The 15153-nt window shown below is 38.8% G+C and overlaps 1 protein-coding gene across 1 annotated transcript in view; it reads right to left on the minus strand.

Moving 5' to 3' along the window:
• Positions 1-715: 715 nt before the first annotated feature.
• LOC123757248 (uncharacterized) overlaps positions 716-15153 on the minus strand; it is a 67143-nt gene continuing 52705 nt past the window's right edge. Inside the window, exons 8-9 of the mRNA XM_045740768.2 lie at positions 7389-8691; positions 716-1311 (exon numbers count right to left, since the gene is read on the minus strand). Coding sequence (XP_045596724.1) covers positions 835-1311; positions 7389-8691 — 1780 coding nt within the window. The 3' untranslated portion in view covers positions 716-834. The remainder of the gene's footprint in view (positions 1312-7388; positions 8692-15153) is intronic.

Raw genomic sequence — 15153 nt, forward strand, 5'->3', positions numbered from 1 at the left:
TTGCATTAATCTGCATCAAATCTTGTCTCTCACCACCCTTATTGGCAGGCAGTGCTGTATGCCCCAACAATACATGGGCACAAATTGAATTGCCTGTGATTTAACTGAGGCCAATTTTAGTTTTCATGTACTCTAGCAGCTGGGTCCAAAACCAGACTTCTCTGATGACAGCATGATCAGTGAGGCTTGTAGTGCCCATGGATACAACTACTGTTATGTATTGAACCAGCACTAATAAGTTTATACACCCTCATTTGAGAGCTTTTGTATAATTCTTATACTGTACTAAAATAAAAAAAATACACATCAAGTCTTGTAAACACTGCAGAAAACTTCCAACTTTAGAAAATATAATTTAATGGCCAAATCATCACATAAATCTCGTTTTGTCATTTTACTACATACAAGTACTGGTATTTGTCTTCAATCTCATCAGCAAACACACCAGATGATCAACAAGATCAATCCAGTAATGAATGCTCAACAACTTTTACTGCCAAAGGACAGAATGTCCTACTGAATATAAAAAATACATTAAGAGTTATATTAATCACCTGAAAGTCTAATATTTCTCTCTCTTTTAAAATTTTTCAAAGAAAATCATGAATTATGTACTATATAATAAATTATATATGTCTCACACTAACCCATCAAATACCTGATAAGTCAGGAATATGAAGACCATTGCACTTCGAGGAAGAAAGAAAAGATACTGTACTTCACAAAACATGTTTTAAACACTTAAGCAATGAACTAAATAATACCAAGACACATAAGGAGTCACTGTAAATATCTTCCCTTATGCTTTACAATTTCTCACCTTTTAACTATTCCTTAACTTGGATTCTTTCTTTTCAAAATGAAAGGTGACAGTGTTTTCTGCACGTACTTATTTTTATCAGTACAGTGAGACTTCACTCGTTTCTTTTTGGTAGGCTCTAAATTTTGATTAACATCAGAATTAAAAGGCATTAAGACAGTTTGTCTTAGTTTTTCCTCCCCTTTTATATTACAACTCTTACCTGCAGATCCAAGTTCTACCTCAGCTTTTAATGAGCTTGATCCACAGTTTTCCTCATTTGCTAATTTTTGGTTTGTACACTTTTTGACTTCTACTTCAACATCATTAGACAATTCACTAATGCTAGTGTTTGCTATTAATGGTATAGACATCAGTACATTCTCATACCTATGAGATGAGTCTAGAAGGATGTCTGTAGATGGACTGGAAGTATAACTCTCTTCCAATTTCTCAATATTGGAGGCAAACTCAAGCGAGAGCTTACGGCAGGCTCCTAGTGTCTGTGTTTCCTGTAAAGAAATAAGATAAATTTTAACTCGTATTTCCAATAAATAAATCCAACGTCAGTGTATAAATTAAGCCAACCCGAGGTGGTGAGATCCAACATGTCAATATTTGCTGATAAGGTTAACGACCAAGACGTACTGAAGAATAATGGAAGAAAATCTAAAACTGCAGGATTGTGAAAACAAATGTCTACAAAGAAATTTTAAATGGAGAGAATGTGAATTTTGAAAAGACAAAAATTACTTCATTGTAATAGTCGAGCACTGAATGCAATCATATGTTCTTTTCTGGTGGAGCCCTACAATAGCTCCCTGACCATAAACGCTAGTATTAGCAAGCCCTAGGAAACAGCACCAAGCTTCCAAGATGAAACCTGACCCACTGTTAGCAAAGACCTTTTAACCCTTAAAGTGCGCATCACGTCATATGACGTGCTGGACGTTGTTCCAGTCAACTGCGCTTCACGTCATATGATGTGTTGGAGTACTACGCAAGATTTAAACAGCCCGCGGATACACGGGGTTCACCACACCTTCATCAGGGCTCTTGTAAACAGATGCCATTTTTTAAAAAAATCGTGGGCCAAACTCCCGGGTGTTATTGGCCTCAGTATTGAGTGAGCAACCAAGCCTGACGCACGCAGCATGAGCTAACAGCACTGCTGTTCAGCTTGTGACCACAGCATCGCCTAAAAATGCCAAATTATACTTGTTCATGCTATTATGTAGCGATGATATTATTACAGAAGACCCCTGACTGTGATAAAACTGACCACGGTTCTGATAATAGCAGGATTGTGGTGATATTTAGCGCTGTGCGCCATGGAGGGAGGAGTAATGCTGTGAGAGGGAGGGTGGTGGCGATGTCTTTTGACTGTGTGTGGCCACCTTTTATTGACTGCACTCACCATACCAGCTTAGTGGTTCTCTATGGTGAACACAAATGTAGATACTTATATTAAACGTGTGTATAGAGGGTATAAACAGCAAGAGAAGGTTTGGAGCCGCCATTTTGGTGAGGGCGGTGGCGTCGTCTGCACGACGCCACCGTGCAGACGACGGTGTTGTTTACTGGTTACCATGATGGTCTTTGGGCACCATACCAGTTTATTTGTACAAGTATGGTGAATAAAACAGGTAGATATTTATATATAATGTGTGTATATAGCGTAATAACACCACACAGTATTGTTGGAGGAGAAATATTAGTGCGTCTGGCCTTGAGGGCGGCCGCCACCAGCTGACTGTGTGAGTAGCTACGTCTTTGTGCATTTACTCACCATACAAGCTTAGATGTACAGTTATGGTGAACAAAACATGTAGATACTTATATATAACGTCTGTATATAGTGAATTATAGCAAAAACATTATTGTGGGAGGAGAATGTGGGTGAGTCAGATGACTGGAGGGAGGGCGGGAGTGGCTGGCTGGTAAACGGCGGTCACTCCTCGTTACTTTTTGACTCATAATAGCTACTTAGTGGTTCGTTATAGTGAACTAAACATGCAGATACTTATATATAACCTGTGCTTATAATGTAATAACCGACAAAGTATTTGTTCACTGATTGATGAACATAATTGAATCAACAATATGCACACCATATTTTTGAGTACAGCGATGATTCACTCATTTTATTATATAAATATATCAAACTACACACTATTGAATAATATTACAGCAAAAAAAGTATGAAAAATCAATCAGAGACATTGAAATAACTCAGTAATTATCTCTTTGTGGCAACTCCGGCCTGACAGCTTGCGAGCAACAGACCGCCTGGGACGCACGCTGAGTCAGCGCCTATAATTTGCCAGACTTCCCCGCCCTATAGCGGGCAATATATGCCACTTACGATTTTATTATTATTTTTCCTGTGATCAGTGAACACAAATTAACAGGTTAGGAAGATTTTTTTTTTTTTTTTCAAAATGACATGCGCCTGTGGGGATGACAGGATATTAAACCCCGAGCATGTTAAGGGTTAATCTACCTTTTTCCATAGGTGAGTGGAGCATTATCTTGAGGTGGTTTTGAGGATCACTGATTCTGCAGCTTCATACCCTGGTTGGTAGTCTGGTCAACCAGGCTATTAGACATTGCTGCTCGCAATCTAAGTTATGAATTACAACCCAGTTGATCAGGTATTTTTAGGTGGTGTTGATCAATTTCTCTTTTGAACACCAAGAGAACACTTTATGAACATGAGAGGCCTACAACTTTACAATATCCTCAAATATAAGAAATATTTGGTCGGACATAACCATAACTTTATTATGGTTATAGTACCATATATACCATATATATGCCATATATGGTACCATACCACCATACCATATATGGTATAGGTTATAGGGTATGGCTATGGTTACATAACCATAACTTTATTATGGTTATATTCATAACAAAGGAGAACATGTTCAAGAAACAATATGATCAGTTCCTGCAAAAAGTTCCAGACCAACCAAGTTATAAATGGATATGTAGGCCTGCGGGCATCTCCAAGCAACAGCCTTTTAGATCAAGTTATCACAAAACATGCATAGCCCAGGCCAGACTTGGGAATAGAAAAAACTCCGCATGATCCCAACTAGCATTATTTTCATGTCCAGGTTTTTAAACCAGTACGTCCAATGTGCATCATAACAAATCACTAAGCTCATCTGGCATGTCCAAACAGCATTGTGCCACCACACGCTAGTATTCCTTCTCTCAACATACCACACACCCATCACTAATAGTAGGCATAATGCTTCTACAGTACTGTTCAGTATTATCAAAATCCTGGTCACTAAATCCTGAAAATGAATAATTTTCCACAAGTTTCCACAAGTAAAGGAACCTGAGCTGTCATTTCAAGTTGCTTAGATGGACCAAACAATGATATAATGTTGTGGCTGCCTGCCTGCCTGCCTAGTACAGTGAACATCATAAACAGCAGTGTTCACTTATATCTCAACATTGCACAGTCTTAATCACAGTCACTCCCCTATAAACAGCCCGAAGCCGACGGAGAACCCTCTACAGCAGTCAAGAGTTGTATACATGTACACTTGCCCCCACAAAGGATGTAACCTTCAATCTAAGTACATAGGTATGACGTCGACCAAGCTGACGAGGCGTTTGACATGCCATCTTCAATCCGGTGCCCCCAGGAATCACATGAGACAAGCCCATGACATCACCCTAACAAGAGAAATGTTGAACAAAAATACCTGTATAATAGACAAAACCCAAGATGTAAGAAGATTACAAATTCTTGAAGCAATTCACATAAGAATGGAACAACCTACCATGAACACCCAAATCACGGAACTATTTACAATACCCACCATGAGAAGGACAAGACCAGAACATAACGATGCCAACATAGAAGACACTGTTCAACATAACAGGCCAATTACACTTGATTAATCTTTGTATGTAGTTAGCAGCTGCCTCGTATGGGCCAATAGGCCTTCCGCAGTTACCTCTATTCTTATGTTTCACCCCCCTTTATCCCTAATGTATCCCACCATGTTTTCACCTTTATTGTCTTATCACCTGACCCAGTGCGGGTATAAAATCAACCAAACCTGAAAATTCCTTTCACTTGAGAATGAACCATGGAGGTTCGAAACGTGCAAATTGTATAAATAAGTGTAATACATTCTATAGTAATTCACTTCTTTTCTTCACCTTAAAATTACAAAAATGGGTTTTGGAGAACTCCTATTTCAGCTAAGCCCTGATGCTAAGAAAATAGTTAGAGGGATAGAAGCCCTAAATCAAAAGATAGTAAATACAGAATATGCAGTCATATTCAATGAGAGATAGATTATATATATATATATATATATATATATATATATATATATATATATATATATATATATATATATATATATATATATATATATATATATATATATATATATATATATATATATATATATATATATATATATATATATATATATGTATGTATGTATAAATATTATATATAATTTCGGAATTTTTATATTTTTATTACCACCGACAGTGAAGAAAAACATAAGAAATATTGAGAAGATTCGTGTTAGAATTATTAATCTTACCTTTTCGGTCATATTCAACAACATATGTTTACAAGAAAGACTGCTACCAAAATATACTTATATATATATATATATAATATATATATATATATATAATATATAAATATAATATATATATACATGTAAATATATATAATATATATATATATAATATTGTAATAATATATATATATATATAGAATTGTAATATATTTATATAAGTATATTATATATATATATATATATGTCGTACCTAGTAGCCAGAACACACTTCTCAGCCTACTATGCAAGGCCCGATTTGCCTAATAAGTAAAGTTTTCATGAATTAATGTTTTTTCGACTACCTAACCTACCTAACCTAACCTAACTTTTTCGGCTACCTAACCAAACCTAACCTATAAAGATAGGTTAGGTTAGGTTAGGTAGGCTTGGTTAGGTTCGGTCATATATCTACGTTAATTTTAACTCCAATAAAAAAAATTTACCTCATACATAATGAAATGGGTAGCTTTATCATTTCATAAGAAAAAAATTTGAAAAAATATATTAATTCAGGAAAACTTGGCTTATTAGGCAAATCGGGCCTTGCATAGTAGGCTCAGAAGTGCGTTCTGGCTACTAGGTACGACATATATATATATATATATATATATATATATATATATATATATATATATATATATATATATATATATATATATATATATATATATATATATATGTCGTACCTAGTAGCCAGAACTCACTTCTCAGCCTACTATTCAAGGCCCGATTTGCCTAATAAGCCAAGTTTTCCTGAATTAATATATTTACTATAATTTTTTTCTTATGAAATGATAAAGCAACCATTTTCTCTATGTATGAGGTCAATTTTTTTTTATTGGAGTTAAAATTAACGTAGATATGTGCCCGAACCTAACCAACCCTACCTAACCTAACCTATATTTATAGGTAAGGTTAGGTTAGGTAGCCAAAAAAAGCTAGGTTAGGTTAGGTTAGGTAGGTTAGGTAGACGAAAAAACATTAATTCATGAAAACTTGGCTTATTAGGCAAATCGGGCCTTGAATAGTAGGCTGAGAAGTGCGTTCTGGCTATTAGGTACGACATATACATATACATACATACATACATAATATATATATATATATATATATATATAGACAATGTCAGACCACGGAGGAAAAATGAAACAGGAATTTCCTTGCCCGTGGTCTGACATTGTCACATTCTTAATCACGTGTTTATTTTCGTGATATACACACACACACACACACATTATATATATATATATATATATATATAAAAAACAAGAAAATTTTATGAAAATGAACCAATGAACTATATTTCGCTAACTTCTCCAGCAGCATCTTTTCAATTAAAAAAATGGAGGGAAAATTTATTGGACAGACTTGGTTTAAATTTATTGGGATCTGCTATATGGAGGTGCCACTATTTCCACTGCATTTTTTGTTCTATGTTAGGCTGATTGCTAATTATTATGTTCCCCTCACTTCTATGAGCACACCAGACTCAGATCATGGTGTTTGGTAGGCTTGCACAAGTCCAGAGATCTGGTAGAATTGTGGTACCAGACCTTTGTGGTATCAGAGCTGATGTACCAGGGAGCTAGAGAGGCTAGTCCAAAATTTAAAAAAAAAAATCAAGTGTTTCATTAACATATAGTACCTGTAGGGGACAGGTATAAAATATGACAAGACCTGGGGTGAGCAGAAAAACTATTTCCCTCTCATTTTTGGTCTTGTATTAAAATAAATAATGTATGTGACATACTTTGGCTGTAATGGAACAAGGAAGTGTGGAAATATTCACTCGCTGAGAGAGGACATGCAAGTGGCGATGTGCCCTAGGTGAGCAGAAAGGTGAAAGCTGCTGCAAATACATTTTTAATGTTTTAATATCTAGTTTTTTTAGTAATATTCAAGAGTGTGTAATTTGAGGAATTTATATAGTTAAATGTGTGGAACAACACTATGCTAAACAATACCTTAAACATGTTATTTACCTGTTTAACCCCTTTCGTACTTGTACTCTTCCCATTCTTGGACTCTGTGTTCTGATCCTCCAGCAGACCATCAACTGCAGATGTCTTAGGTTGTACATGCATAAGAGCTTCACCTGACTTTGATATTTGGCTTGTTTCCCCACATGTCTTAAGAGATTCAGGAGCTTGGATAGATGCTTCATTACTATTGTCATTGATAGTAACAGTTGCAGCAGAACTTGTACTGAGAAGGACCCCTTTCACATCTTTACCATCTCCAGAAACCTTTTCAATATTCAAGGATGACGAGTATTCCATGTTATTGGGCTGTGTGTTTTGCATTGACCAAGTGTCTAGAACTGAACAGTCTTCAATTGCTTCTACCTGATGTTGCTCTACAGTCTTTGGTGATTTTCCTGCAGCAATCAATGACTGTGCAAGAGCACTTTTCAGAAGAGGAATTTTTATTTTCGGAGTTCCTGGAGCAGATTTTTTCCCACATTTTCTACCATTTGGTGTAATTGATTTTGTTTTCTTCTGTTTCTTTGCAGATGAAGATTGAGCTTCTTCAACAGCAGCTTTCCGAAGATCAAAAATTGCTGTAATTAGCTTTAGCATTTGTAACATCTTTTCTAAGGGCAAGCTATACCGATAAAACCTCTGTATGTCTGATTTATTAACACAAAAAGCTTTATACTTTGAAGACTCTTTTGCCATCATCACCATTTCAGCTTCAGTCAGCCTTAACTCCAGCATTCTTTTTTGTGCTCGAATTGCATAGTCTTTTAATCTTCTTAATTGTGAAGGTAGTTCCTCCCCATGCTCTTTAAGTTCTCTAATAATGGTATGAGGAGGAACCTGGTATTCCCCCAGCTCAATGTCAATTTCATCATCTGAATCACTAGCATATGTTAGCTTAAGAACAGTGTCCTCACTGTCTCCTTTACTCGTCTTTGCTGGAGTTTCATCATTCCAGTCCATAACTTCTAACTTTCTTTTACAAGGCGTTTCATTGCAGATTCCAGAATCGACAGCCATGTCTTCATAAGAACAATCACTATAAATGGAACCTGTTTCCTCTGCTGATTGGCTATTTCCCACAGCCATCTCATGTGAAGTGGATTCAAGTGAATTTTGTTTTAACTTGACATTTCTATTTTGAAGGCGTCTCTTACGAACTTCCTGTCGCATACGTTTTACACTCTCTGTTATCATGTCTGCACACACTGGGCAGGTCCATTCAACACATGTGAATGGCAGACCTCCACAGGCAACATGAACACCTGATGAACCACACAAGTTGCAGAGAAGAATTTCCCATCTCCTGAAATAGAAAAAATTCATGATTAACAAATGAATGTCAACTAAATTTGACATTTAATCAATTTTTTAATACCACACACGATTCTCGTACTTTATTATTAATTTCCACTACTCTAACTCATCAATTTTCATGTTCATATCACACCTGCATTTCGCAACCATAAATAACACAGTACAGTACTACCACTCCTTCGTGCAACCTTCCTTACTGCACGTGTTCCTTAATTTAAGTTCATCAAAAGCTTTTCTAAAGTCAAGGTACAAGGTATGTCATAATCCCTTCCACTGTCAACTACCTAAAATATGCTGGAATAGAATATAAGCAAATTTATCAAACAAGAGCGGCCCTTTATCGATTCAATGATTATCAATGATTCAAGTTGCTTGATTATCGATTCAAGCAACTTTTCCACAATAGACACACGGCACTGTGCAGAGTGCCTTGGGCACAAGATCGAGGGTGTGCAGAGCGCCTCATGGTGATCGTAGGTATAGTGCAGGAGTCAAAACTCCCGCGGGTACACGGGGCTCTCATCCTGTGTTTCAGGACTCCTGTATAGAGATGTCACTTTCAAAAAAAAAAAAAAAAAAAGTGGGTAACATTCCTGGGTGTGAGAGCCTCAGTACTGAGTGAGCAACCAAGGCTGGCACATTTAGCATAAGCTAACAGAACTACTGTTCAGCTTGTGATACCTGGTTGATTGGTTCATCACAGCATTGCCTAAAAATGTCAAAAAATATATATATATATGCAACTGCTATTATTTAGCAATGATAGTATTACAGAAGACCCCTGTGATAAAAATGACCAGCATTCTGATAATAGCATGATTGTGGTGATAATTAGCACTGTGTAGTATGTTGGGAGGTATAATCTTGGTGACGGAGGGAGGTAGTGTCGTCTGCTGACTATGTGGCCACCTGTTATTGTCTAGACTCACCATACCAGCTTAGTAATTCTCTATCGAGAACACAAATGTAGATACATGTACTTATATATAATGTGTGTGTATATTGCATAATAACAGCAAAAGAAATAGTGACACTTCGACATACGATTGCCCCTACTTACGATAATTTCGAGTTACAGGCATACCTCAGAATAAGAGTTTAATCCGTTCCTGGAGACGCCTCGCCTTCCGAAAACTCGCATTCCGAAGTTAATTTCCCCATAAGAAATAAAGGGAAATGAATTAATCCGTTCCTGACTACCCCAAAAACCCCACATCAAACTAAATTTTTATACCTAATTTACCTAATTCATCTAAATAAACCTACAAAACTGTGTTCCAGTTATTACTTACCTTGCTGTCAAGTGCTGTAGGTGTATGGAAGATGGTGAGGAGGGGGGAGGAGGAGAGGAGTTACTGTTTGGAAGGGGAGTCCCCTTCCATAATCACATCACATAACCCCATGCCTTGTAACACTATGGATACCACTTCTCTTTCTAAATTTTTCAAACCAGCCCCTGCTTGCCTTAAACTCTTTCTTATCTGCATCACTCGTTGCAGGGGTATTCTTTAGAAGGTCTTCGTGCAACACCCTGGCTTTCTCACAAATAATGGCCTCCGAAACACTATCACCCCTCAACTCCTTGTCGTGTATCCAAATTAATAACAACTTTTCCACTTCTTCAAGTATTTGTGGTCTTTGTGCCGTTAATGTTCTTACTCCTTTTGCCACTTTAGCACCCATAATCTTATTTTTCTTCTTAAGTATAGTGCATATTGTTGATGTGGCTTTGTTGTACTGCCTACAAAGTTCAACAACACGTGTACCGTTCTCATGCTTCCGAATGATCTCTTATTTCTCCTCTATTGTCATCCTCACATGAGCTTTCTGGCCTTTATCCTTACCACTGGCTTTCTTGGGACCTATGGTGAGATATATAATAACAAATTGTATAGACAAATCACCAAAAATCCAACAAAACACTGAAAATCCGCGAGAAGAATTGATGTGGGGGTAGTCACTGAGCGCGAGACAATAATAAACTGAGGGGCGGCGGGGCGGAGGGGCGACGATCGCCGAACCACCACGCGCTAGGTCGGCTGTACGCGTATCAACAAACTCGCGTCCAAACTCGCCTCCCGAAGTAACCATCGCCTTCCGAGACAAATTTTTGGAGTAAATACACCTCGCCTTCCGAAAACCTCGCATACAGGGACAATCGCATTCCGAGGTACCACTGTACGATGTAAATTTCATAAAAAAATGTGACTCGACATCCGATGGTGTCGTCGACTTTTGATACTTGTTGGTACATGTTCGGGTCGACCAAGCGCGTGGTTCCCGCTCACGCGGTTGACCTGCCTCAGTTTACTACAGCTGCCCGCTTAGTGATGATCGCGCCTATAAGAAATTCCGCTTTTGTGGTGATTTTTTGCATTTTGAACATTAAAGTAATTATTATATATCACGCTACGAGCCAGGAAAGTCAGTGGTAAGGCTCAACATATGAAAACCCATGTAAGGATGACCATAGAGCAGAAACAAGAGTACAGAATGACTCTTCCTCAACAATTAAGAAAATGTGTGCAGCATGGGAAGAATTGCAAACCTTTGCTGAAACGACTCGCCCAAATCAAGCTGCAGTAGGTCGTTGCCTTAACCTATTCAATGACACTGATGCATCATTACAGATAAATGTTAAAACGAAGGGAAAAACAAATGTCTCTTGACAAATTTGTAGTGAGACAAACAAGCACTGAACCACAACCAGGTCCTAGTGGTATTCAGGCAAAACGTAGGAGAGTGTGTATCCCAGAGAAAACATCACTGCCTGATGTGATAACGGAAGGGGACTCCCCTTCCAAACAGTAACAACTCTCATCCTTCCCCCTCATCACCATCTTCCATATGCCATCAAGAGCCCTCCATAAAGGTAAGAGTAACTTTGGTACTGTATTGTAGTTAGAAAAAAACATTGTATTCCGTATAAAATGTATTTGTATGTTAATATTTTGGAGGGTGGGGAACAGATTAATTCAATTACCTTTATTTCTTATGGGAAAAATCGCTTCGACTTACGATCCGTCTCTGGGAACGGATTAGCATCGTAAGTCGAGGCCCCATTGTATGTTGGGAGGAGCCACTTTGGTGAGGGAGGTAGCGTCGGCTGCTGGCTGGTGTGTGACTTGTCATGCAGTGAATGATGGCCACTATGCTGTTTGGACACCACACCATCTTAGTTGTACAGTTATAGTGAATAAAACATGTAGATACTTATATATACTGTGTGTATAGTGTAATAACAGGAAACAGTATTGTGGGAGGAGAAGGAGGAGGGATGTTGGTGAGGGAGGGAGGCAGCATCAGCCAACTGTGTGGCGACCTCAATTATTGTTTGGACTCACCATACCAGCTTAGTGTTTCGCTATGGTGAACACAAATGTAGATACTTATATAATGTAAGTCAATAGTGTAATAACAGCAAAAGTATTATGTTGGGAGGATCCACTTTGGTGAGGGAGGAGTATTCGTCTGCTGGCTGGTTTGTGACTTGTCATGCTTTGTAGGATGGCCACTATACCAGCATAGTTGTACAGTTATGGTGAACAACACATGTGCTTATATATAATGTGTATATATAGTGTAATAACACCACAAACACTGTTTGACTGATCGTAGAATATAATATACATGTCACATACATGAGCCCCATAATTATGAGCATAGCAATGTTCCACATATTGCACTATATAAATGCTACAAATTACACAATTTTAACCCTTTAACTGCGCAACGCGCCTGCAGGCCCAGGCTTCGGGTGCGCAACGCGCCTCCTGGTGTTTTTATTTTTCACGTTCCATTCAAAACTCCCGCGGATACATGGGGTTAACATCAGCGTCCTCAGGGCTCTTGTAAACAGATGCCATCTTTAAAAAAAATCATGGTCCACATTGCCAGGTGTCAGAGCCTCAGTAGTGAGTGAGCAACCAAGGCTGGCACTCGCAGCATGAGCGCACAGCTCTGCTGTTCAGCGTGTGACCACAGCATCGCCTAATAATGTCAATATATATATATATAACCTGTATTATTTAGCCGTGATAGTATTATAGAAGAGTTTGAGTGGGATAATGACTGGGTACAATGTTCAAATATCAGTGATTCAATGCTGTTCACGATGTTCACAGTGCTAGCCACAGCACCACAGCATTATTTCGTCCATCTAAGAATCTTCAAACGACTTCTTAGGTTCCTTTTCAAAATAAACTTGTGGTCAATTATTCATTTACAGAAATTAGTGACCAGGATTGGCCCATAGGAGGCAGCTGCTAGTGGCCCATACGAGGCAGCTGCTATTGGCCCATACGAGGCAGCTGCTATTGGCCGATACGAGGCAGCTGCTAGTGGCCCATACGAGGCAGCTGCTATTGGCCGATACGAGGCAGCTCCTATTGGCCGATACGAGGCAGCTGCTATTGGCCCATACGAGGCAGCTGCTATTGGCCCATACGAGGCAGCTGCTATTGGCCCATACGAGGCAGCTGCTATTGGCCCATACGAGGCAGCTGCTATTGGCCCATACGAGGCAGCTGCTATTGGCCCATACGAGGCAGCTGCTATTGGCCCATATGAGGCACCTGCTATTGGCCGATACGAGGCAGCTCCTATTGGTCAATACGAGGCACCTGCTATTGGCCCATACGAGGCAGCTGCTAGTGGCCCATATGAGATATTTTGGTGAGGGATGTGACGTCGTAATTGTAGTGTCGTCTGCTGTGTGATTTCTTATGCAGTGTATGATGGCCACTGTACTGTTTGGACACAATACCGGCTTACTTGCATAGTTCTAGTAAATATTAAAACATGTAGATAAGTATATATAACATGTGTAAATTGTGTAATAAAAACAATGACAGTATGGTGGGAGGAGCTAAGTTGGCGAGTAAGATGTTGGAGTGAGGGAGGGCCTGTGTGGGTGTGGCTGCTCACACTCGCAATGTTCTGAATGTGTTGATGGTAAATGTATATAGTGTGTGACAGTGTATAGTGTGTACATATGTTGTAAATATACATAAATGAACATGAAACATTGGTGAGAATAACTGTATGATGGGAGGGGCAATGTTGGCGAAGTGAGGGAGGGCTGGCTGGGTGTGGCTGCTCACACTCGTGGTGTTCTGAATGTGTTGATGGTGAATGTATATATTGTGTGACAGTGTATAGTCTGTAAATAGATTGTATATATACATAAATTAGCATGATACATGGTAAATATGTGCAAGATATGTGTACACAAGTGTCATGCACGTAACAGTGTCCTTGGACAGTACGGATGTTTTACTACCACAATGTAGTGTACGTGTTCATTATACATAGGATTAGCACGTAAAAACAAATAAAATGTATTTGGAACTGTGAGCAAAAAATGAACAAAAATATATTTGCGGCAACTCGCGCGCCCCGCCCCGGGCACCCCACCGGCCCCGAGAGCATACTGCTCTGGCGCACGTCACAATCGACTTGAGAATGGTCCAGGACGGACCGAAACGTCGTCGTCCCTTCAATTTCTAGTGTGTGGTCTGGTCAACATACTTCAGCCACGTTATTGTGACTCATCGCCTGCATATTATTCAATAGTGTGAATTGTGATATATTTATATAATAAAATGTGTGAACCATCGCTGTACTCAAAATTATGGTGTGCATATTAGTGATTCAATTATTATGTTCATAAAACACTAAACAAAGAGTTTTGCTGTTATTACACTATATACACAGGTTATATATAAGTATCTGCATGTTCTGCTCACCATAACGAACCACTAAGTTGGTAATGTGAATCAAAATGCAACGAGGAGTGACCGCCACACACCAGCCAGCCTCTCGTTGCCACTCCCTCCCTCAACAACACCTCACTCACCCTCATTCTCCTCCCACAATACTGTTTTTGCATTTATTCACTATACACAGATGTTATATATAAGTATTTACATGTTTTGTTCACCATAACTGTACATCTAAGCTTGTATAGAGTAAAGGCACAAAGACGTAGCTATTCACACAGTCAGTTGGTGGCAGCTGCCCTCAAGGCCAGATGCACTAATTCTCCTCCAACAATACTGTTTGTGGTGTTATTATGCTATATACACACATTATATACAAGTATCTACCTGTTTTATTCACCATACCTGTACAAATAAGCTGGTATGGTGCCCAAAGACCATAGTGGCCACCAGTAAACAACATGACAAGTCGTGCAGACGACTCGCCTCCCTCCCCAAAATGGCGGCTCCCAACCTACTCCTGTTGCTGTTATTACACTCTATACACATGTTTTATATAAGTATCTACATTTGTGTTCACCATAGTGAACCACTAAGCTGGTATGGTGAGTGCAGTCAATAAAAGGTGGCCACACACAGTCAGAAGACGACACCACCACCCTCCCTCCCACAGCATTACTCTTCCCTCCATGGAGCACAGCGCTAAATATCACCACAATCCTGCTATTATC

This window comes from Procambarus clarkii, chromosome 13 (assembly GCF_040958095.1).
Source record: "Procambarus clarkii isolate CNS0578487 chromosome 13, FALCON_Pclarkii_2.0, whole genome shotgun sequence".
Lineage (NCBI taxonomy): Eukaryota > Metazoa > Arthropoda > Malacostraca > Decapoda > Cambaridae > Procambarus > Procambarus clarkii.